The sequence below is a fragment of the Coenobita brevimanus genome, chromosome 24 (assembly GCF_032717465.1).
Source record: "Coenobita brevimanus isolate Jiangsu-jjx chromosome 24, ASM3271746v2, whole genome shotgun sequence".
NCBI classification, from domain to species: Eukaryota; Metazoa; Arthropoda; class Malacostraca; order Decapoda; family Coenobitidae; genus Coenobita; species Coenobita brevimanus.
The window spans coordinates 10,159,658-10,185,883 of record NC_136977.1 but is presented as its reverse complement, the minus strand read 5'-3'; the positions used below and the strand labels follow the sequence as shown (position 1 = coordinate 10,185,883).

The 26,226-nt window shown below is 40.9% G+C and overlaps 1 protein-coding gene across 1 annotated transcript in view; it reads right to left on the bottom strand.

Moving 5' to 3' along the window:
- Window positions 1-567: 567 nt before the first annotated feature.
- LOC145393548 (BDNF/NT-3 growth factors receptor-like) overlaps window positions 568-26,226 on the bottom strand; it is a 107,294-nt gene continuing 81,635 nt past the window's right edge. Inside the window, exons 12-14 of the mRNA XM_080267699.1 lie at window positions 24,242-24,355; window positions 11,925-12,083; window positions 568-750 (exon numbers count right to left, since the gene is read on the bottom strand). Coding sequence (XP_080123825.1) covers window positions 568-750; window positions 11,925-12,083; window positions 24,242-24,355 — 456 coding nt within the window. The remainder of the gene's footprint in view (window positions 751-11,924; window positions 12,084-24,241; window positions 24,356-26,226) is intronic.

Below are 26,226 nucleotides of genomic sequence, written 5' to 3'. Positions count from 1 at the left end.
CTTTCCACCTCTGTATTACTCTCCACTCACTCTTAATATGTTCTTTTTCTTCTGTCTCTCTCTCGTTCTCTGTATTTCACCACATTTTTTTTTTTAATGGGCTCTTTTCTGTGCATCTACACTTCTCGTCGTTTCCCTTCCGTTCCTGTTAAATGTTTCTCCTTTTCTGTTCCCGTTCTTTGCTTTTGTCTTCTCTTCATATTTCTTCTCTTCTCTACTCTTTTCTTAGTTTCTCTTTTCCTCTCCTCTCTTCTCTTCTCACTTTTCTTTTCACGTTCGTCATTCTCACACTGCGTTTTTTTAAATTTCATTCTGTTTCCTCACTTTCAGACAGTTTGGCACATGATCACTCGTAGTCAGTTTGGCAGGTCCATAGAGTACACGTCAGCCAGAGTTATATGGGTACATACTTTAATCTCTCTCTCTCTCTCTCTCTCTCTCTCTCTCACACACACACACACGCACACACACACACACACACACACACACACACACACACACACACACACACACACACACACACACACACACACACACACACACACACACACACACACATCCTCCTCATCACTCATAATCAAGGAGCTGTGGCTGGTCGGTGGTAAGACATCTGATCCGCTGGTACAGGGTGGCCATGGGGAGCCTCTCTTGTGGGGATTTACTCCAACACGCGACCATCACACGGTACATATCTGGCGGGCACTTCTCCGGGCAACTCAGCATCCGACCTGCCGTTATCTGCGTTATCACCTGCAGGGGAGATAAGAAGGGTGGTTAAGCCCTGAGTGTATGAGGTTAGATGATAAATATGTGGGCTAAATTGTGGATATTGTAGTACGTCAAATTCCAGCTTCCCCTGATCTGCGTTATCCTGTGAGGGAGATAAAAGAGAGAGGTTAGGTTAGATTTATTTGTGTTTGGAAGAGGAAGAAATGTACTAAGTAGTGGATTTATGGGTACACTAAATTTTCACTTGGTTTTATCTTTGTTGTCATGTCTTCGGGGAGATAACAGCGATGGTTAAGACAGGAGTATATGAGGTTGGAAAAATGAAAACTGAACTCCTTATATTTGTCGGTATATTTGGGTATGTAATCACTTGGGGGAGATCATGAAAGTGGTTTGATTAGGGACAGGTAAGGCTTGCAGAGTTGGAAATGGATTAAAATAGGAGAGGTGTAAGAAACAAGAATAGAAATAAGTGGATTAAGGAGGGTATTATGGTAGTCACCCAAAAAGTATCGATGCCCTTACCGCATGTATCATTCTGAAACGTGTACGAAACATTGTGATATATGGGGCAACCTGTGATTTTAAGTGAAAATTTTGTCCTTGGTATTATTAGAACTCCAAATCGGATGAAGCATCACATTTTTTTTTTTTTTTTTTTTTTTGAGACATCGGGTTAATAGAATCATGTGGGTCTGCCTAACTCGCTCAGTTTCAAGTGCATCGAATCTCAGGAGTGCGATACTTTTCTTTTTGACTCTGATTCCGACCTGCCGGTATCTGCTTGATCACTTGTATGAAAGATAGGTAAGGTGGTTGGGGTACAAGTGATTTGAGGTTAAGAAAGTGAAAGTTAGGGTCATATATTGGGGGGACAAAAGTTTATTGCGTGTAAAATGTTTAACAAATTGCGGTGTAATTTGTTCCATATGAAAGAGTAAAGAGTACCACAAAATGTATTAAAATTGACTAAAATGGTCTTTTTCTTTTCTTTTTTAGGTAATGATGATATCTGATTAGCTGTGGCAACTGTACAGCAGGACGTCCTGGGCAACATATATAAATAAGGTTAGTGGGGTCGACGAGAAATAACCATGTGCAAAAGTTCGCTGGGAATCCTCTGCCAGCATTATGTCCTGCCTTACTTATTTTTCATTCCTGCCCAAACGACAGAGTATCCTTCCTTCTCACACTTCTTTGTTGTGTGTCTTACATATTACTCATTCCTCCCCAAACGACAGAGTATCCTTCCTTCTCATAGTCCTTCGTTGTTTCATATTGCTATCACATAAAAACAGTCCATGTAACATCCATAGCCACTGCCGGTAGAGAAGTGTCTGCGAACTTTTGCTCATGAATTTACATGTTTCACTGAGAGTCCTAATATCTCGGGCTCTGTTGTCGAATATCACCTTCCAGTGCCAAGAGAGAGGGAGGCGAGTAGGTTAAAAGTAAGGTAAATGTAATGCATTGACAAGACTTGATATGCAGGGTAAAATAAAAATGAGATAACTGTAATGTATAGATAAGACACGGTAGGCATGACAGATTAAAAGTAAGATAAACGTAATGCATAGTTAAGACATGATAGGAAGAGCAGATTAAAAGTAACATGAATGAAATTTACAGACTGGACATGGTGTGCATAGTAGATTAAAAGTAAGATACATGTAATGCATAGGTAAGACATCATAGGCAGAGTAGATAAATGGCATGTATCCACTCACTTGATGTAGTGCTGCCTACTTCTTCCTTAGCCTTTATCATTCTTTTTCTGTGCCTGCCCTCCTCTCTTCCTATTTCTCCCATCTTTCCTGTCACTTCTTATTGCTTTTCTTTCCTTTACAGGTGACTTTACATTGAGTGACAAGCCAAATGGTTTCCTGTAAGCCAAGAAACCATTTACAACGCTGGGTGGTAACCATATAACCAAACCATACGTGCTCCTTACGTGTCAACAAGTGGGTTGGTGGAGGGTTAGTACCCCTCCCTGTAAAACAAATAACTCCGAGTCAAATGGCCACCCCTTATGGAATTATGGCATCTGGCAATAGATAGATAGATAAGTAAAATATGAAAGGCACGTGACGTATTACCGGTAACTCTGGCAGATAAAACCATCGTATCAAATTATTTACTAGCATAATGACCTCGTTTCGTGTGGGTTAGGTATATACAATACAACTCTGAATGCAACGTGTTTTATAAGGATTGAATATGAAGTACGGAAACCAACTTAGAAAAACAAAGGAACTAATTTTACCAGCTTAAACTCGGGGCTGCATTCTCGTGGAATTAGGAAGGCATCAGACACCATTACCTGACCGTTTTTTTTCTTCATGTATGTTTTGTCATTATACATTTTAATAACTAGTTAAACTAGACGCCGTAATCACGGAAGGGGTGACCACAAACAAATCGCCTCCATGTCCCCCTGATCAAAAGTATTTGGCTACCCTCTTTCCAACTTACATCCCCTCTCACATAATTATATCTCTGCACTCCATCTCTCCATTTCACCCATGGTATTCCCCTGACCCTCTTCCCCTCCACCTCACTCACTAACACTCGTCTAGCCTCTCATTCTGACTGTGGATAGACGGGCTGTAATAATCTGTATATTATGCATACTTTCTGTGGATGTACATTGCGTAAATAATATACAATGGAATATTAACGTCCCATGCGGAATTTTACTGGTAAGGAAGAAGTGCAAGATAGCCTCCACCCACTGGAATACGGCCCTCGGTTTGTATACTAACGGTGGAGGCAGGTCCATAACTTTAAGAGATAAATCTGCGTATGTGTAAGTGAGCGCCTTGGAGCACATTAGAGTACCAAAGAGCATCACCTCGGAAATCAGGCGTTATGTGTGGAGAGTTTCACGCCTCTGACTCGTACCCTGCGGAAGCAAAAGGGTGGTGTTCCTTTTCGACACTCACACGCACGCGTACAAGCAGCCACCCAATAGGCAAAATAGAATAATGCTAAATTCCCCGTATTTTGCATTTTCGATTAACTTTGTAAATAGTGCGTTGAGCCCATAAATAACAAGAACTCTGCGGTAACCACACCCGTAATCCACAATGCAGACATCAGCATGTAGTCGTGCCAGCTTGACTCCCCAAATTTTCGCTAAAAAAGTTGTTCATGAAGATAAATATTTTTCTGTCTGTCTGTGAGTCAGTCAGTCTATCAGTTCTTCTGCCTATCCATCTACTTAATATTTTGTTTTTCGTTCAGATATATACTGTATATTATATACATTCATAATCATATTTTCTTCTCATTATATAAAAATGAGCGTCCGTAGAGAAAGGGGGGGAGGAGGGACTGGTCAGCCTATTACCAATGGATGATTAGTAAGCAAAACCATGCATGCAAATTAAGATAAATAAATCTGCAGCGATAGTTCATTTTTGATGGACGAGAAGTAAACTCCATAGGTTAACATTTACGTATATGTTTGCCAGCCAGAAATATATGATATTTGTAAATGAGATTGGAGTGATGAAAGTTAAAACGTTTAGCTAGAGATCGTTTTTTCCTGTAGCTTATGTATTTTAATCTTGCTGTATCAGGACGATTTTTTCCTGTTCGAGAGATTTTTGGAACTGGAGGGGTTAGATATCGCCTTCCTTTACCCCTTCAATACAAGAGGTCTTTCTGGAATTGGATAAAATCGTCTGGCGATAGTCATCAGAGTAAAAAGGTTAAACATATTTGTAAAAGGAAGAATAGCTAACGTATGAATATAATAGAGCGAGCTGGCAACGAAGTACACAGTATGTTAGGAGGGAAATCTTAAAAGAATTATAAGTTCAGTTTAGATGGTTTGCAGTGTTATGGGGTAAGAGGAAATGGAAGAGTTTCGGATGAATAAGACACAGAAAGAAAACGGTAAGAAGATAAACCGTACACAAGTTAATGAATATCCGCCATACTCTGTTCAGTTGAGGACGTTGTCTAGCACCTGTTCTTTAGCGATTTAGTTTGCTTATGGCACTACATTATTCCCTTGTCTATTTTATATCTTTTTAATGTAGCTGAAGCTTGCGTTAATGGCATAAAAGAACATCAGCGTGTCACATGCGAAAACAGACTGGCTAGGAAGATTGCTAGAGAGCTTCCTAACTCAACGACCATGCGACTGTCAGGGCCGTATTCTAAGTTAGGTCATAGGAGACTTCGTAACCGCTTTTCCTTAGCGATTTATTATGCCTGTGACAATTTGATGTTCTCTTGTATGTTGTTTATGTAATATTAGCACTGAATAGTTTGCATCAGTAACATACAAGATGTGGTAAGAAGGTGGAAGAGGGTATTGCGGTATAATATGCAGAATAATTCGCTAAGGAAGAGGTATTACGGACTCCCTAAAACCACTTAAAATACGGCTCCCAGTCTTATCGTCACCAGATGGCAACAAAGATCCACCACCACTTTTCATCTAATTACGATACCTGTTTAAATATTATTATTATTATTATTATTGTTGTTGTTGTTGTTGTTGTTGTTGTTGTTGTGTTCTGATGCCAACATGACGATTTTATTTGTTCATGTGGAGTTTAGCGGAAATATTTTCTCGTTCACCGCGAGAGGTTTCCGTGAAGTTGGATTGAATCTTTTGGAGACGGCAAAAAACGGGGTACAAAATCCGTCATCAAACTGAAATGCTACTTCAAACTCATAAATGCTTAAACGTGGAATTCAGGACTAAAATTTTCCACCAACTGAGTAAAATCGTCTGACGGTGGCAAGAACTGAGGGGCTGAATGAACCTTGCTTTTAATTCTTTCGTTTCATGGGGCTTCAGATAAGTAAATAAAATCGCTTGTCAGTTGGAGGAAAGAAGACATAATCGTAACAAAGAGGGTAATGGAGGTTTGAAGCACATTTAATAGTGTAAATCTCCAGTAAGATAAAGAAAGTCATCCCGCATCAAGAGGAATGAAGTTAAAATGAGTCTACCAAATGAAAAGTGTAACGCGAAAGAACAAAATACGTTAATATTCAGATGTACGAGAGAGAGAGAGAGAGAGAGAGAGAGAGAGAGAGAGAGAGAGAGAGAGAGAGAGAGAGAGAGAGAGAGAGAGAAATGACTAGGTGCCAAGTCGACTCTCTAGGCTGCTCTGGTAACGAAGCGGAAAATACAGGAAAAATGAGAGGTAACCAAGGAGAAGAGGAGACGTAATATGATTGTACGTTTTAAGAGGACCTCTATAATAAGGGTGCTAACAGGGCGGGAAATGACGGGGAGATGAGAGGTGCTGGATGAGAGAGGGAGATGAAGATGGCGTTGATGAACATGGATATTAGCTGTTTAGATGAATTACACTGGAGGCTAATGGTGAATAGAAATGGCGTACTTTGGCGACGGACGGACTTTATTTTTTATTCTTATTATATGCCTGACGAAGGTGAATGGGTCTGGCAGATGAGTGTGTGAGAAAGCGAGGTATGGAATTGATGAGACTAAGGCCCGTATTCTCGTCGGTTGAGGAAGCTCCCTAACACTTTTTCTTAAGCGATTTATTTTGTTCATTGCACCTTATTGACCTTTTCTGCTACATAAATCCTTCCAGTGTCGTCATACCCTGCATAAGTAACGTTCGAAAGAGTATTAATCGACCGTATCCAGAAATAAATCGTTAAGGAAAAGGTGTTAGGGAGCTTCCTTAACCGATGAGAAGACAAGCCTAGGAACTGACATGCTATAGAGTTCGAGTAAGGTGAATTATGTATGGAGGATCATATGACATGAGTTTGGCATCCCTTTTTAACTTTATAGTTGAAGGTTTGATTATTTGGCAAGTGGAGTGTATGGAAGGTATTTCCCTAAAGGAAAATACCTCCCCCGTTCCCCCAGATGTGCAGATGGTTAGGCTTTTGAAATGGTCGCAGGATTTTCGTAACTTAAATTATGTGCGAATGTACAGTAAGTGTGGGCCATTTCACTGACTATCCTATTAATAGTTTTCCTTCTTTCGAGCTTTCTCTTTCCTTGTGTCTGGATCCAACCTCACTCCATCCTTAGGTGAGGAAACAGGCTATGAGTATGATGATGATGATGATGAAGTTTACATCCATACAATATTATTCATAATAGGATGGACCTCTGATAATGAAAAGTTAGAAACTATCTTCATTAATCCCCCAGTATCATGCCGTAATGTTATTTTGTTCATGCTACCGCCAGACGATTATATTGATCCTGTTAGTGTATGATGTGGAAGGAATTACACAGTATCCATTCAGAGGCATGCACTGTATACTCGTTCCTTTTTACTCCTTGCTGAAATTGGACGCACATTATGCACTGTTGCCAAAAAAAAAAAAAAATCACCGACAATCCTCAGTCAGCACTTCGTCGTGCCTTTCGTAGTTGCCTCTCCCCAAATTTCAGAGAGTATTCTTCTTTCACATACGCTAGTGTTCCGTGCTTCGTATTGCTTTCACGTTAAAATATTTTATGCAACGCCCTCCATCACCGCAGCTGTCAAGGAAGTGCTGGCGGACTTTTCATCGTGTGAGTATAGTAGTGTGGTGGTACCCTAGGGTTGGAACAGACTCGAGACGTATTTTAGGAGTTGGAAGTCCTTGATGCGTGAAGGAACTTTTGTTGGCGACTGTACACGGGAAAGTCTAAGTATTGTTTACTTGGTGTTGACACCAGTAGCGGGGAATGCCAAGGCCCACTTCTCTTTTCCTGTTATGTGTGTTAAAGTCTAAAGCCACTTTTATTTTTGTTAGTTTACTGATAAATATAAGGCTGCTTTTATTACGGCATGTTATATGGTAATATCATAAGACTAACTAGAGGGGCACTCAGTGTAGCGCATCTCTCCGGCAAGGGCAACGAAATTTCCAAACCATTCTTCATAGTGGGTTAGGTTTTCTCATCACTGATTAGGGTTTCACAAAAAGCGTTTTCCGGATCCAGAATCTGTCATACGATCCGTATCGATCCCTGAAGTTAATCGATTGTTCCCTGGGACATGGGCTATCTACCCACCAAATTTGGTCCAAATCTTTCTTTTAGTTTTTGAGTAATCTGCTAACAAACAGACTGACAAACATTGATCCCAAAAGTTAATCGAGTGTTCCCTGGGACATGGGCTATCTACCTACAAATCTCTTTTAGTTTAGGAGTAATTCTGCTAACAGACAAACAAACAAATAAACAGGGATGAAAACATTCTATTCTCGTTGGAGAGAATAATGGGATGTATAAGTATTTTCGATTGCTTTATAAGACTAACAAACCCAAGGCCACGTTTGACTTCATATGTTACATTAGACTAACTGGCTCTAAGATCCACTTCTGTGTTCGTGTATTACGCAAGCGTAACTAGATAGGCACTCAGTGGAGCGCATCTCTCTGACAAGGGCAATGTAATTTCCAAACCACTTTTCTTGATGGGTTAGGTTTTCTCATCACTGATTAGTGTTTCGCAAAAAGTGTTTTCCGGATCCAGAATCTGTAATACGATCCGGATCGGCCCCCAAAGTTAATCGATTGCTCCCTGAGACATGGGCTATATACCCACCAAATTTGGCCCAAATCTCACTTTTAGTTTTTGAGTAATCTTGCTAACTGACATACAGACTGAAAAAAAACATCGGTTACAAAAGATATCCGATTGTTCCCAGGGATATGGGCTATTTACCCATCAAATTTGGTTCAAATCTCTTGTTTAGTTTTTGAGTAATCCTGCTAACAAACAAACTAACAAACTAGAAGGGCACCCTTTGGAGTGCATCTCTCCAACAAAGGCAACGTAATTCCAGATCCAGAATCTAATACAATCTGGATCGGTCCCTAAAGTTAATCGATTGTTCCCTGGGATATGGGCTATCTACCCACCAAATTTGGTCCAAATCTCTCCTTTAGTTTCTGAGTAATCCTGTGAACAGACAAACTAACAAGCAAATAAACAAACAGAGGTGAAAACATGCTCTACTTGTCAGAGAAAAAATGAAGGGCAGAGCGCTTACTGGATGGATTGTATGGAATTTGGATATAGACGTGGAATGGAATTGAAGATGATAACCTCCCATATTTATGTACTGATTTTGTTCGTAATACACATATATATCTAGTTATTTCATACCATTTCAGCACGACTGAAATTTGGGGGGTATGAAAATATGGATAAATCTTATTGCAATTTTTTTTTTTAGTCCTCTGTTTAGTTTTCACCGGCGTGTAGCCTAGGCAGTCATTTGGCGAAATTTTTGGCACTTCATTGCAAAGCACAGGATGGGTTTAGGAAGCTAAAAATTGCATGCCAGGTGCGCCAGACGTTTCTCTTCAATTTAGTAGGAAAAAAGATGATTTTTGAAATTAAAAAAAAAATATGGTGTCGGGACCAGCCACTGGATTCCAACGATTTCCAGACTCACGGCGATTGAGGGGTTTCAACCCCCCACCCAGCCCAGGGCCTTTGACCGAGTTTGATGAAAAACAATAGGCTTCCAGGGTTTATGGATATCTACCTTCTGATTTTTTTCCCAGAACGATTGATGCAAAATTGTGACCTGTAGAGTGCAGACAAACAGACAGACAGACAGACAAATATACGGAACTGACCAACATGCTTGCCGAATCGAAAGATTCCAGCAAGCAACAAACATACGGAACTGACCAACATGCTTGCTGAATCGAAAGACTCCATCAAGCAACAAATAGTGGTGAAATCATACTCTTCTTGTCGGAGAGAAAATAAGTTGTTATGATCTATTCTTATGCTCACATATAAGATTCGCATGGAAAGATCTACATATTGTCGTATTTGTTATAAGACCAAGCAAGATGAGAGAGTCTGTCAGTTCTGTAAGTAGTCAGTATAATGAAACTTGGCATCAGAAGGGTCTTTACTAAAGGTAATACAGGCCGAACTAAATGTGAAAAAATAAGGAGATAATAATTTATAATCTGATTAGTTTATCACTTTTAGGTGGACATCTTTTGGACGCGGTATTTTAATAAGTAACCTTGAGTGAGGTATAAAAATGATGTATAATGTTGCTGGGTGAAAGATTTTAACGTTAGTGTCATCTACCCTTTGTTTTGGAATACCTCGTACACCACAGTTTTGTATAAATGGAGAGTAAATCCTGAAATCAATAAGGTTCTAGTTGGCCATGCCAGTGGTTTAAAAAATATAATTTTGTATGATGCTACAGATAACAGAATATTGTATATTGCCATATATACAATATTCTGTATATATGGAAAAGCTGACTTTTTGTTATTAAGAGTGCTGACGATTTTTGTTCTTTGATTCGTTGTTGATCTGTGTAGTCTTGCTTTAGGTGTTACTGATGTGTGAATAGGTAAAAAAAAAAAGGGGGGGGGAGTAAGTTAAAAGATACTGATACCTGTCTTGAAATGTTCATGAGATTTTCATTAACACACGCAGTTTTATATATATATATCCACTACCCTATATATATATATATATATATATATATATATAGGGTAGTGGATGTTGGAGTGGCCCTGGTGAGAGAGGGTAGTGTTTGGAAACTCCCTGTACTGTTGTTTGCAGATGATACTGTGTTGTTGAGTGAAGACAAAGGGGAGCTGCAAGGCTTGGTGGATGAGTTTGGGAGAGTGTGTAAGAAACGGAATCTAAAGGTGAATGTAGGGAAGAGTAAAGTGATGGTCTTTGAGAATGTACAGCGAGGTTGGATGGTGAGGAATTGGAAAATGTGAGTGCGTTTAAGTACTTGGGTAGTGTGATGAGTAAGGATGGAGGTTTGGAGGGTGAAGTGCTTGAAAGGGTACAGCAGGGAAGAAAGGTTGCTGGTTTTTTGAAAGCAGTGATAAGAAACAGGGAAGTGAGCATGGAAGTGAAAAAGTTACTACATGACAGTATTGTGATACCAACTCTAACGTATGGAAGTGAAGCTTGGACATTGTTGAAAGGACACAAGTCAAGAGTGAGAGCAGTGGAAATGAGTTTTTAAGAGGAGCCTGTGGAGTCACGTGGAGAGACAGGCTGACGAATCAGGATATAAAGGAGCGTTGTGGTGTGGATGTGGATGTGATAGGAAGCTTTGAAGTACAGATTTGGTTATTCATTAGTATTCCCACGTCCAATTTCACAACATGGCACTACGCGTAAACCAAGGGTGTTTCGGGTTGGTATGCTGCAAAGCTAATGTATTGAATCCACACTAACCGTCGGCCGCACTGTAATTTTTAGTTCACGCTTGCGACACTCCAGATTCATGATGTCATGTGTTCTTAGTCATAATCGTTACTTGCATTCACTCCTACCACTTGACATTAATTATCCCATCCACCCTTACTACCACATCCATATTCTCATCCCCTCCACCACCACATCCATATTACCATCCATGCCTATTATATTTCATTTTTCCATCCACATTTCCCATCGTTACTTGCATCCACTCTTACCACGCGACACATTAATATTGCCATCCATTCCCACCACTGCATCCCTTTCCCCATCCGCTTTTCCTACCATGTAAATTTTTCCATCCACATTTACCTTTTACCACCAATTCACCAAGTGGAAAATTAATATGCGCCAAAAAAAACTGGCCTCCATTCGTACCACCACAATCATTTTTCATGCAGTCTTAAAACCACATTCATTTTTGTGATCCTTTCATACCTCACGTAGCTTTTACGTGGAGTTACAGATTCACTCGTTTTTTCATTCTCTTTTTCCGCATATATGTTTCTTGTCTCTTGATGTATCCTCTGTTACCTCCATCAGGAGTGTAGGGGTCCAGAACCAGATTACTCCAGACATTTCATAGTGCATGTAAGGGACGCCTTCATGTGGTTGCACTTATATAGCCAGAAGCCTCCATTGTCTAGTTACAAAAACGACTCCAAATTCCCTTCCCATACCTCGGAAGATGGTTGGTGGACTGCAGGAGAGCTGCTTCAGTCTGCAGTCCACCAAGTTCACATTCAGATGAGCCTAGGTCCGCAGCAACCCCAATAACGCAAGAGTGACCAGTTGTCTTTCCTTGAGTGGCATTATGCACTAAGTATAAAATTGAGTATACAGAAAACTACAAGTACACATACCTACAGATTCACATACCTTCACCTACAGATACACACACCTACACCTACAAACACCCATACCTATAAATGGACCAACAAACACACATACAAAGTACACAAAATCCACGTAAACACTGACCTCCTGGTTGGTGTATCCGTACCAGGGCTGCTTTCCCCCTGTGAAGATCTCCCACAACACCACACCGAAGCTCCAGATGTCAGACTCGATGGTGAAGCGGCGGTACAGGATGCTTTCAGGGGGCATCCACCGCACAGGGAGGAGAGTACGGCCGCCGAACTGTAGAGGGAGGGAAAGAGAGGTGGTGAGAGGGAGGGAGGAAGGGAGAGGTGAAATGGAGAGGGAAGGAGAATGGATAGTAAGAGGGAGGGAGGGAAAGTTGAGGAAAAACGGAGGGTGAGGGACGCAGATCAAATGATTGAGAGAGAGAGAGAGAGAGAGAGAGAGAGAGTTGAGGGAAGATATTGGGTGTGAGGAAGAAAAAATGAAACGAGAGGGTGAGTGGTTGCTCTAAAGGAAATGAAAGGCAGTATGGAAATATAACACAAAAATCAGAAGAGTGAAAATCGTGGGTAGAGATGAAGAGGATTTAAGAGGGGAGGGAAGGGAAAGACTGAATCGTAGGTGACGGAGAGAGGACAGATGAAATTGTGGAGGAGGCAGAGGGAGGAAGAGGAGAAGAGGTCGAGTGAATAGGAGGAGAGAGAGAAATCAGTGTGAGAAGGAAGAATTGGAAAGCTTGAATTGTAGGTGGCAGGGAGAGAGAACACATGGATAGATGGAGAAAACTATAGGAGAATGAGAGAAAAGGAGAGAGAATGGATAGTAGGAGAGATGGAAAATGGTGAGAGAGGGAGGGAGGGAGGGAGGGAGGGGAAAGGATGAATAAAAGCGTAAAAAGAGAGAGGACATGTGAACAGATGGAGATCACGATGGGAGGAAGAGGAAAGGAGGGATAGTGAATAGTTAAATAGAGGAAAGTGATGTGAGAAGGAAGAAGGGGGAAACGGTGACTGGTGGATGACAAGGAGAGAGGAGAGATGGACAGACAGGGGAAGCGAAGGGAGAAGGAGAGGATGTCAGCCCTTTCAGTCCCGTGATCTGCTTTATTTATTTGTTCTTTTCCACTTTCACAAAATTATATACAGTTCAGAAGGTATTATCTAGTTGGAAAAGGGCTATTGAAAACATTTATTAGCCAGTCCATTTCCAAAAGACGCTCTTGGCCTGAACAAAATAAGTAAGCGAAGCGCGCGCGCACACACACACACACACACACACACACACACACACACACACACACACACACACACACACACACACACACACACACACACACACACACACACACACACACACACACACACACACACACACACACACACACACACACACACACACACACACACACAACGTCACCTGATTCATACACTTTCAAGGGGTTAAGAGGGAGGAAGGGAGGGTGAATGGTGAGAGGAGGAGGAGTGTGGGGAAAGGGTGAATTGAAGATGACGGGGACGGAGATGGCATAATAGAGGAGGGGACGCGAGGGACAGAATATAACAGAGGCAGGAATGGAGGGTGAGTGGGTAGGAGTGAGGGAGAGTGGCGAGAAGGAAAGAGAGATAAAAGATAGATGGAGAAGGAATGGTTAAAATGAAGTAGGATTTGCATGAGGGAGGGGGAGGGAGGATGGGGGGTAGGTGGGATATCGGGAGGGAAGGATAGACTTAAGAAGATGTGAGAGAAGGGAGAGAAAAGGAGGGAAAGTGAATGAAAGGCATGAAGAGATACGAAGGAGGAGGGAGAGAGGCAAGAGGGAAGATGGGTGATAAGAGTGGCTGGCAGGAAGGGAGGGTAGAGGAGGGAGGGAGGGAAATGGACAAGAGAGAAAGAAGGAAGTGAAGGAGAGACGTTGATGAGAGAATGAAGAGACGGGAAGAAAACTGGATGGGAAGAAAGGGGTGAATGAAGGAAAATGAGAGAGAGGTGAAAATGAGGCAGGTGAGATTTGAGAACCAGCCAACAATAGGAGTATGTATGAGTAAGGTCTTCTAAGGGGAGAGAGAGAGAGAGAGAGAGAGAGAGAAGTGAGTGGGGAGAAACTGGTTAGAACGGGAAATGAGGTAGGCAGGGAGGAAGGTAGATAAGAACAGCAAGGGAGATAGGTATGAGGCTTCAGGGGAGAGAGAGAGAGAGAGAGAGAGAGAGAGGTAACTGGCAGAGAAGAGGGGAAATATGAGAAAGAACAAAGGAAGAGACTTAATGAGAGAGAAAGAGAGAGACCCACCCGGGAGAGCGTTAAAGCGAAGAAGATTAATAGGTGAGATAGGAGATAGTTGGGGGAGATGCGGAGATGGGAGAGGGAGATACTGCGTGGGATGGACTGTGTAAGCAAGTAGTTTGAAGCTGCCAAACTATTAATAGGGAGAGAGAGAGAGAGGGAGAGAAAGAGAGAGAAGGAGAGAGAGAGGGCTTGGAAAATGAGAAGAGGTGTTGAAGTGGGGAAGATGCGAAGGCAGAGAGAGGTCAATGGGACGGAATATGAGGCGAGTAATGGAAGGAGAAATATACAGACCGATAAAGGAGGAGATTATTTGCCCTTCCCCAAAGAGAGGCGGGTTGGGGATAAGTGATAGGGAAAAAAAAATGAAGCAAAGAACGTATTTGAATTAGTACCAAATAAACGAGAATGCGAAGAATAAGGAAAGAAATTATAAGGCTATCGCCAAGAAGAAAAAAAAAAAAAGTGATGAATCCCTTAGCTGAGATTAGTTTGAGTAAATTTAAATCGTCTGTCGTAAGTTGGAATAAAATCAGAAAATATCAGTGTTCGGTCGAAGCGTAAGTCGGGATATTTTCTGGCCTTTCTTTAGCGGTGGATTTCTCTGAGCTGGTTAAAATCGTCCTGTGTTAGGCGGAATAAATGACAAAGAACGTTTATTGCAGTGAAAGGTTTGAGCAAATATGTATGAATAAGAGGATATTAAAATACGAGAATGAGAAGTTTAAAAATATATTGAGAGTAAGACTATAAACAAAATAAGAAAAAGAAAATGTACACCACACTGAGAAGATGAGAGAGAGAGAGAGAGAGAGAGAGAGAGAGAGAGAGAGAGAGAGAGAGAGAGAGAGAGAGAGAGAGACTATCAACATTATTTACGTGCAAAAACAGAATGCCCTTCGTCTGAAATATAACGAAGCATTGTTATTGCTTTGGGGCTACAAGTGAAGTTAATTGCATCCCACGTCCATACATACATATTGCTGGCCCAGTGTCGGGTGTCATAGGGCACAGAAAACATGCTCGGTTAAAAAAAAAAAATCAGATGCAGAGTAATGGGAAAGCCAGTTTTGGAGAATATAATATGCTCTCTCTCTCTCTCTCTCTCTCTCTCTCTCTCTCTCTCTTGTTTATTTTTGGGTTCCTATGACACCCATATTTGAATATAATCGTCTAGTATTATCTGAGGTATAATACTAGAGTTGAGCTGACCATATGGGGGTTAACGGAGGACGCATTAACATAGCCTTTCTCCTATGCCCACTCTCACCTGAATGTAATTAAGTAACGCTACCTGGAATACCGCATAGCATTGTTCCGATCTCAAGATGGTTTACGGTGACAGGATTACCAGTGGGTTTCTGTGGATAATTCTCAGCTGAATGAAAATCTTCTGGCGTTTAGCTGGAGTAGAAAATGAGAGTTGTTTAGAGCATGGGAGTATTAATATGGCATGGAGAGAGAGAGAGAGAGAGAGAGAGAGAGAGAGAGAGAGAGAGAGAGAGAGAGAGAGAGAGAGAGAGAGAGAGAGAGAGAGAGAGAGAGAGAGAGAGAGGTGGCGTAATGAGTGAAAACCAATAGATCTGAGGCTGTATTTTCGAAAGGACTAAATAGAGGACGATGACAGGATTAATGCTTATCAGCTAAACGAGGGTCATTAAGGCAGACAGTCAATTTGTACTACGCCCTAATCTTCCCCCACGCAACTGTCACTTGAAAAATCCACGTCCTTAATTAATTTCAAAGTGCGAACAGGCTGGGGTAGAGGGTAGAAGCTGCTCTCGTTGTCTACTTTTTTATATATATATATATATATATATTTTTTTTTTAGTCATTAGAAAGTATGGAAAAGAAATTTAATATATCTAAGTTGGGAAAAAAAACAACCATGCATCGGTAACACACATCATCGGTTGATATCCCTCTCCTCCTCCTTATCATCATCATCATCATCATCATCATTATCAATGTCGTCGTCGCCGTTGTCATCATCATCATCATCATCATCCTCTCCAGGTATAGCAGAGCCTTCTTTAATGATAATTTTATTGTGACTGAAAAACATATTGCAATGATAATGTTGTCGTTGATAAATAATCGCCAAGTCAGGATTACTAAACTACACTACACCCATGAAGGTGAGAATGTATTTTTTTTTTTTTCGGCTTGGAAATGAACACCCACATTTCATAATTACCGGTATTGCAGCTGAACAGATTCTGGGGGGAACTGAATCTAGCAGTGGGGAAAAAAATAGGGTATCGTATTAACATTTCTTGACTGGCGAGGAAAGAGGAAGGTGAAGGTGAAGGAAGGAAACTGGCAGGGTTAAAGTCCAGCTATTACAAAAAATAAAAAATAAATAAATAAAATATAATAAAGGTTCTGATAAGCTTACATTGTAGTAGAATTTATCCCTTCAGCCCGAGAACTTTTTCGTAATATTCATATTATCTACAAAAAGATTTTTCGGACGGAAGATTTTTCTTTGTTATCGGGGGTCTGTTTGGGTTATGTCTTTAAATCTGCTCAGATGAATAACACTGTCTAGGGTTAAAGGGAATAAGAAAAATGTCTTCGGGCTGAAGAGATTAAATTCGGGTATGATTCCAGGTGAGGTTCCGGTTAACTCATTAAGTGGACGGACATCTGGTAGTTAAAGAAAATGCTGGACACTTGATATATCATTTGTGTAAAAATCTCCCTTCCAGACGCACGATTATCAGTCACCCAGGCGGTGCTTTTGGGAGGAAAAATTTTACATCACTGCCCTTAACTTGCCATACCCCTAAATTGCCCTTCCTTAAATTACCGTACCTTAAATTGCATTATGTTAAATTGCCCTACCCTAAATTGCCCTGTTTTAAATTTCCCCACCCTTAAATTGCCCTACCTTAAATTGCTCTGCTTTAAATTGACCCGCCTTAAATTACCTTTATCTAAATTACCGTCCAGCAATAATTGACCCGCCTTAAATTACCTTTATCTAAATTACCGTCCAGCAATCACCCAACCTAAAGTTACACTATCCTAAATTGCCCTACTCTAAATCACCCTACTCTAAATTGCCCTGCCTCAAATTGGCGCACCTTAAATTGCCCTACTCTAAAGTGGACAACCCTAAATTGCCCTACCTTAAATTGTCTTTTCCTGAATATCCATCCCAGCAATCGTCCTACCTTAAATTACCCTTCTATACATTGGCCTACCTTAAACTGCCTTTCCCTAAGTTGAATACCTACCCTTAAATTGTCGTACCCTGCCTTACGTTTTCCTAATTTGCCAATCCAGAGTTGTCTTACCTTAAATTTCCCTGCCCAAACTTGCCCTATCCAAATTGCCCTTTCTTATTTCCCTTCCCTAAATCTCTCTACCCTAAAGTTGCTGATGTCTGCCGCTTAACTCCTTCAATCTAAGGACGTCGTTTATTTTATTATTTTTATCAGCTTAGATTTAGACTGAAAGGGATACATTCATTAACTCTTTCACCACGAGGAGAGTCTTCTTTATCTATCTGCCTATCTGTCTATCTATCTATCTGTCCATCTGTCTGTCTGTCTATCTATCTATCTATCTGTCTGTCTGTCTGTCTGTCTAATAGAACGCCTACTGGTGTTTAACTTTTGTACTTTGTACATAAATAAAAATATCAGTGAAAATATACATACATTTTACATCGCTGGCGCTCACCGATGAACTACAACCGGACTTGATATTTTTCCGTCAGATTTTCACTAATACAGTTTATAGCGTCCTGAAATCTATCAGAACTATATTCAATATGTCGCCAAAAAGTATAAGATTTGTCTGTCAACAGATATAAATGCGATTATACATTATATCTTTAATGTATCAGTGGGTGTTAGATATCATAGATGCTGTGTGAGAGGAATTCCGGTGAGTTTCATTACCATACCAGTAAGTTCCTTTACTGATTGTGTGTGTGTGTGTGTGTGTGTGTGTGTGTGTGAGATTGGGAAAAGTCTTCTCCATAAACTTTAGGACCTTTTTTTTTTTTTTTTTTTTTTTTTTTACCGCCAGACGATTTAGCACACCACAGGCAAGACCCCTCATGGTAACGAGATTAATTTTCAGAGATAAGCTTTTATTCGGTAATTTTATTCTAGAACTTTTGTTTATTGTGTAAAAATACCATATACCATTGTTTAGTTTTCAGTTCACTTCAAACAACTAGGAGAGGTATTTTCCCAGCATGAATAAACTTGTATGGTTGCAAGAAAGAGAAAAAAAGAAACAAGAGGTGTCATAAATGGATTTTTTTTAACTCGTTTGCCATGACACGTCTCCACTAAACTGAAAATAAAATAGTAACAGCATCACGGAAAATACGGGCTCATCGTAGGCTGCTGAAGGGAGTAAATGTATCTTCCTACATTTTGAAATTACTGAGGGCCCCTTTTGGATGACACATTGTCTTAAAAATTCTTTTAATAAAAATTGAAGGGGTTGGGTAATGCGTTATACGAAAAAGTGGAGTTGTAAAATTTTTTTCACCTTTTTTTTTTTTTTTATGTCAAACTCTTGGCTTGAAAGGACAGAGCCCAAATTGCCGGTAGTACAGTCTATCCGATAACGTTAATTTTTGGCAGAAGCAAATATACAATACTACATGATACAACACTCCTGTAACCAATTTAACATAGCACAACATAGCAGAGCACTGTACAACACGGCAAAATATAACAACACAGCACAGCACAGCACAGCACGACATATCATAGTTCGGCACAACCTAGTACAGTACAGTGCAGCTTAATGCAACACGGGACAGCAAAGTACTGCACTGCAACACGACACAATAAAGCACAGCACAATATAGTAATGGCACAACATAACTGGTTGTACAATAGCACAGTACAAAATAACTCATCACATACCCGCACAACACATAACCACAACATAATACAGTACAGTATAACAACACAACACAATACAATATAACAACACAGTACAAGACGACGTGGCACAACACAATATAGTGCTATACAACAAACACACAAAAGCATAACACAGTACAGTATAGCACAACACAGCGTGACATAATGCACCATAACACAGACTGGCAGCACAGTCCAGCACAGTATTCCACAACATCGCACAGCGTTATCTCAGGACAGCACCACAACATGACACAACACAACACCAAACAGCACCTCTTACCAAAACACAGAAAAACAAACAACACCACATGACAGCAAAATCAATCAATCTCTCTCTCTCTCTCTCTCTCTCTCTCTCTCTCTCTCTCTTAGAATAAGCCTTCAGACAATATACTTTCGACATCTCTGCACCTCTGACCTTCTCGTATATGCAGATGACTCGCAATATTAAACAGAAATAAAATACAACACACCACATCCCGTTTCCACCCCGTTAACCCATTGAGGGAAGAATAAGTAAAAAAAGAAAAGAAAAAAAAGAAAAAGAAAAAATTGGCGATAATGTTGTCTTGAATTGATAAAAAGAGAAAAAAATGTCCTTGAATCAGGGGACGTATTGTGTTAGTTTGTTCTTGCTGCCTCCAGACGATTTTATTCAGCTTAGGAGAGCGTTCTAACAGTGAAGGGCTTAACTACGGCTATATTTAACCCCTCCAGTTCGAAAAATGTCTCCCGTGCCGAAAAAATATATATATATTGTCTGTAAAAGTGAACAAGACGTCATCTGTCTGAACTGGTTAATCCGTGAGAGAAAGGATGAGAAAAGAGAAAGTGAGAAAAAAAGAATGTTGCTTTTTGTTTGGGTAAAAAAAAAAAATGTTAGACGGTGAGAATGTATTTGTGTCTCACGTTGGTGTGTGTGTGTGTGTGTGTGTGTGTGTGTGTGTGTGTGTGTGTGTGTGTGTGTGTGAACTGCTCTCTGCGACCTTGATTAGTTTATTCACTGGTAATGGGTCTTTTATGGCTTATATCCAGATCTCTCTATTTATTTTCGCATAAATCATGCATATTGGTACAGCTGCAGGTAATAAATAATTTACACGTCTGGGGTTGCCTAACCAATAAAGCGGGATTCCAACCACCTGAATATTAAAGTTTGATTAAGGGAATTATAATCATTATTATCATTATTATCTCCACCATTATTCCATATGATAGGGATAGAAGAATCGCCCATGTCTGTCCGTCTGTCCGTCTTTCCTTCAGGGCCTGTACCTCGGAAACCACCAGGTGGATTGGCTTCATATTACACAGAAAGATAGAGTATGTGTCGTAGTTGATGCCCGTATATGTAAAATTGCCATATTATCTACTTTACGAGCTATGACCATATATGGAAAACTATCTGTCTGTCTGCCTGGCCTGTATCTCGCAAACTACCTGGTAGATTTTCTTCATATCAAACAGAATGATAAAGTATGTGTCGTAGTTGATGCCCGTATATGTACAGTTGCCATATTGTCTGTAGTTTACGAGCTATAACCATTTAACGAATAATCTGTCTTGATAAGTTTGTCTGTTGGAGATTTCAATCTGACATACACAAAGAATCTGAAGATGAAACTTGGCGGACCGATTCCTAAGAGTTTATTATTAATAATACTATCACCACCATTAGTGTACGAGTCCTAGATTATGCCCCTATATATGAAATTGCCATACTTATTAGTGCATATCTTTCTATTCTTTACTACATGGTTGGGATACTTCAGAGATAGGTTTGTTATTATTATTAGTAGTAGTAGTAGTAGTAGCAGTAATAGTAGTAGTAGTAGTATATTTTACATTACCGAAACGTGAAAATTAACCATTACCTGCCATTACCTACCTGTATGTGTGTATTCAAAGGGAGTTTATATCAACACTTAAGCCCCGTTGTCGTGATAGATTGTTTTTCTAAGTTGAATAAAATTGTATGGCTCTAGCAACGCTAAGATAAACAGAGGTATAATCGTGCTGGACGGGATAATGGAGATTGTTTCTAGCCCTTTCCATACGAAATGTCTCTCCTAAGCTGCCAAAAATCACCTTGCAGGAGGAAAAAATTGAAAAAAAGAATCCGCTAGATAAAGGAGGAAAGTACATTTGTTTAGGGGGTTGCATTCATGTTTTAATTCATGGAAGCAGACTGTTTAAATGAGTTAAAATCTATTTCAGTTTACCCCAAGTGGCAACTGGGACAACTCAGGATTTTTAATATTGGCTTGTTCATATTCACCTGACAGAAGCACCTTGTGTCATGTTAGTATTCGTATCGTTTATACCATGTCCATTATTATTTTTTCACCAGGAATTATTTCAGCGTAGGGTGCAGGAGACACAGGTAAAGAGTGCAAAATAAGTTGGCTTGTTAATGTTAAAAAAAAAAAAAAAATAGTCCATGATACCATTTAAATGTATACATTTTATACATAATAAATGGTATGTCTATTTTAAAATGTCACTGTATACTCTGTATGGGTGAAGTTAAGAGAATGGAGAGTAGTGTGATGTTTGTCCCACAGACATTGGGGAGAAATTTCCGTAACTGAAGATATTGTTTGCCTTTAGCCAGAAAAATATATACGGTGACAGCTGAGTGCGGCAGGACCAGTGAAAAGATTAACAGTATAATTTTTGACCATTTGTCTGATAAGGATTGTTAAAACTATATGAAGTCTTATGGTGTTAGCCAGGCAACTTAATTACTCTCAGTGCGACAACTTGGTGAAAGCTTAAACGCGCACTTGGGTCGAATACTAATTCATTGCATCGTGCAGGCGTTGCCTGGCGGAGGCTTGCTGCAGCAGGAAAAAACCTTTTCAATACCTCCAGTAAATGACATTTTTTTTTTCCAACCATGCAAATGCAGCTTTTTTTTTTTTTTTTTTTTTTTTTTTTTTTTTGTCTATTCGTTGATTCGGGATTTAACTGTTGAAAGCTGTAAATTAGATTTGTGTGTGTGTGTGTGTGTGTGTGTGTGTGTGTGTGTGTGTGTGAGCTCGTAGCTATTGGTCATAATAAGGTCATGTGATGGTCAAAGATCAAGATGACTGGCATGAAAGGAAGTCTACCCCAATATGGCTGTTGCTCCCTGTCTAGGGGGCATTCTAATCTCATTATTCTTTCAATCACTACACCAGTTTACTCAGCCTGAGAGAGACCTGCTGTGGTGAAGGAGTTATTTGCCGAGTTCTTTGCCTATAGTTTACTTCAGAATCTGAGAACAGTTAGATATCCAGCGTCTAGAATAAAACACTCCCTATTCTGTCTAAGCGCGACCTTAGAACGCAGAGTTGGCAAAACAGTGGGCGACAAGAAGAGGAACCGTCCCATGGGTGAGTCTGGTCAGGGGCGACAGAGAGGACGTCTCCAGCTGGGGACACCAATACTTCACGGGCAGGGGGGGGGGTGGAGGGAAAGGAGGAAGGTGAGAGGGAAAAGAAGTGAGATAGGAAGGGATGGTTGAAAAAGAAGGAATGAGGGAGGGAAGGAGGTGTATGGATGGAAGGAGGCAAACAGATAAAGGCAGTGTAGGAAAGAAGGAAGAATTGACAGAGGAAATTGAGGTGGTACTTGTGAGATGAAAAAGCAAGTACTAAAGGTAGGGAAACAGTGAAAGACTTAAGGAGGGAGTTAGGGAACAAGTGAGAGATGGAAGAAAGTAGAGAAAAGCTGGTTATAGGGAGAACTGAGGGGACGGGGGAAAGAAGAATGTGGAGAAAGGAAGGAGGGAAAGAAGAAGGGTTAAAGGGAGAAATTAGCGTGGGGGATACGGAAAGACTGAAGGAGGGAAAGACAGGAAATGACAAAGGTACGAGAGAGAGAGAGAGAGAGAGAGAGAGAGAGAGAGAGAGAGAGAGAGAGAGAGAAAGAGAGAGAGAGAGAGAGAGGAGGAGGAGGAGGAGGAGGAGGAGGAGGAGGAGAGGAGAGGAGAGAAGAGAAGAGAAAACGATAAATAATTTTTTGGGGGAAGAGTAAAAGATGACAAGAAGGGAAGAAAGAACTACGAAGATAAAGTGACAGGAAGAAAGTTACCTGAGAATAAAGAAGGATGGACGAAAAAGAAGAGATATGAAAGTATTAATGACAAAGAAGACAAAAAGCTGAAAGACTGGAAGGGAGAAGTTAAGAGGGAATGCTTGGACGGTGGAGACACATGAGAGAAATCGCTTATAAAGAAATGATGATGCTGGCAGAAAGGAGAAGATATGATGACCAGGGGGAAAAGGATCGGATTTTGTTGGGAGATGAAATGAGATAGGAGGATAAGAAGAGAACGGTGCGTGATGAACATGGGAAGGACAGTGGTTCAAGGAAGAGTATGAGGAAAAGACATATCGTAAGATGTGCTTAGAAAAATATTGAGTAGGAAATTAAATTGCTCTTCGTGCTTGGACTTTCACATCAGCACAGCCTTTTGCATAACCACAGAATAATAAATACTTCACATTACTACACAAAGAATATTAAAGATTACAACATTCTTAACACCACAGAACCTTAGTCATTTCACACCACAAAACGCAGAAGACTACGAATTCCAGCATTATGACACCACATAAACATAAAAATTCTACCAGTGCATTACAGAACCACAGAGCTTCACAACACCACAGCACACAGAAAACACTTTTAAAACTACTTGTCACATTATCACAACACCATAGAGACCTAGATCTTCCTACTATAGCAACGCAGAGCCATAGAGCTTCACAACATCACAGCAGCAAAGTGTCATAGAACTTCACAGCACCACAGAACACACATGGCTGCAGTTACGTCTCACAGAACCATACCACTTCCTAACACAGCAGCATTTTCCCTAAAACTTCACATTATCGCGGCACATAGAAGACAACAAATTACAGCATCTTACAATGTCTTCGAACCCTAGATCTTCCTTGCACAGAAACATAGAGCCACAGGATTTCACAGCATTGCAGTATATTGAAGGCTACAACACACACCTCAGAACCACAGAAAAGCTACATCCCACGACACCACAAACTACAGAAAAGTTACACAGAACCGCTAAAGCAAATTACCTGGTAGTAGTTGGTGGTGTAGACATCGCATCACAGTCATAGAACCTCAGCATCCCACGAACATACAGAAGTCAACATCTCACAGAGCCACGACACACACAAGTCAACATCTTAGGATACCAGGGAACCACAGAAGAGTTACGCAGAAGACCCACATTAAATTACCTGGTAGTAGTCTGTGGTGTAGACATCGCGGGACATGCCGAAGTCGCCTATCTTGACCACCAGGTTGGCCCCCACCAGGCAGTTCCTCGTGGCTAGGTCGCGGTGGACGTAGTGCTGGGGAGAGAGGGAAAGGTGTTAAAGTGGGGGCGGGGAGCAGGGAGGAAAGTAAGACGTGATGGAGGGAAGGAGGAGGGACAAGACATGAGGGAGGGAAAGGAGGACAGTAAGGCTTGTGTAAAGAAGGAGGGAGGACAATAAGACGTGAGGGAGGGAAGAAGGTAAGACGTGAAGGAGGAAGGAAGGACAGTAAGACGTGAGGGAGGGAAGGATGGAGGACAATAAGAGATGAGGGAGGGAAGGAGGGAGGACAAGACTTGAGGGAAGGAAGGAAGGACAGTAAGACTTGAGAGAGGGAAAGAGGAAGGACAATGAGACGTGAAGGTGGGAAGGAGGAGGGATTGTAAGACGTGAGGGAGGGAAGGAGGGAAGACAAGACGTGAGGGAGGGAAGGAGGGAAGGCAAGACGTGAGGGAGGGAAGGTTGGATGACATTAAGGCGTCAGGGAAGGAAGGAGGAAAGAAAATGAGAGGGGAGGGGGGGAAAGAGGCTGAAAGGTAGGAAGGATGATAATAAGAAGGCATGGAAAGTGGGAGGAAAATGGGAGGCAAGGCAAGGGTGGAGGGAAGCAGGAAACAAACGAGAATAAAGATAGAAAGAGCGAGGGAAGCAAGAGGAAGGATGCCAATAAAAATAGTAAAGACAAGGGAAGGAAGGAAGAAAGAAAGGTCAAGGAGGGAAGAGGTAAGAGGGAAGAGGAAAGAAATCAGCACTCGAAGGATGGCAGTGTAAGACATGACGGAGAGGAAAAAAACAGTTCAGAGACGCAAAGGTAAGGAGAAAAGAGGAAATGGAAGAAAGAAGTTAAGAGAAAGAGGGAAAAAAAAGTTCAAAGCAGTGAAGAAAAGAAGTGGGAAGCGAAAAAAGAATAATACGAAGAACTGAGACTGAAATGGAGAAACTGAAATAGCACGACGGGTCAGGAAGAGAAAAGGGAACGGAATAAAAAAAAAAAAAAGACGAAGAGACACACAGGGAGGTCGGGATGAAGGTAAACAGCAGAGAGAGAGAGAGAGGGGAGGGGGAGAGATAGAGAGTAGATGAATATGTTAAGGAAAGAACTATGGAAGAAGCACAGAACTATAGCGGAATACAGCAGAAAGGAAAGGGAAAAAATCTAGAAAAGAAAGACGTTTAGGAATATTAACCTAAAAATGATGGCATACCGTAGTGCTGAATGGGAGGTTAATGGGTAGTGTATAAATAACTCATTCACAATGGCAGGTCGGCAGGACTCCCTTAAAGCTAAAATAATGGTCTGGTAGAAGTAAAGATAATAAAGGAGTAATATGAAGAGGGCATCGCTGTTAATAAGGGATTAAGAAGTAATGGAGAAAGAGAGAGAGAGAGAGAGAGAGAGAAGGAACGAAGGTAGATATCGGAGAGGGAAACGACAAGATAGTCGAGGAGGGGAGGGAGGAGAGGAGAGAGAGAGAGAGGAGTCGAGAAGTCACACTTTGGTAAAGTTTGGAAGATTGACAGACATGTTCAAGCACACACGCACACAAGGACAGACGTTGCCACACAGGGATGGTATCACACACACACACACACACACACACACACACACACACACACACACACACACACACACACACACACACACACACACACACACACACACACCGGTATATATGTATCATTCTGTCTTCCTCTGACTTTGTCTGTCAGTCTGTTGTCTATATGCATGTCTGTTAACCACGCATATATATATATAGATATATATATATATATATATATATATATATATATATATATATATATAGAGAGAGAGAGAGAGAGAGAGAGAGAGAGAGAGAGAGAGAGAGAGAGAGAGAGAGAGAGAGATAGATAGATAGATAGTGTGTGTGTGTGTGTGTGTGTGTGTG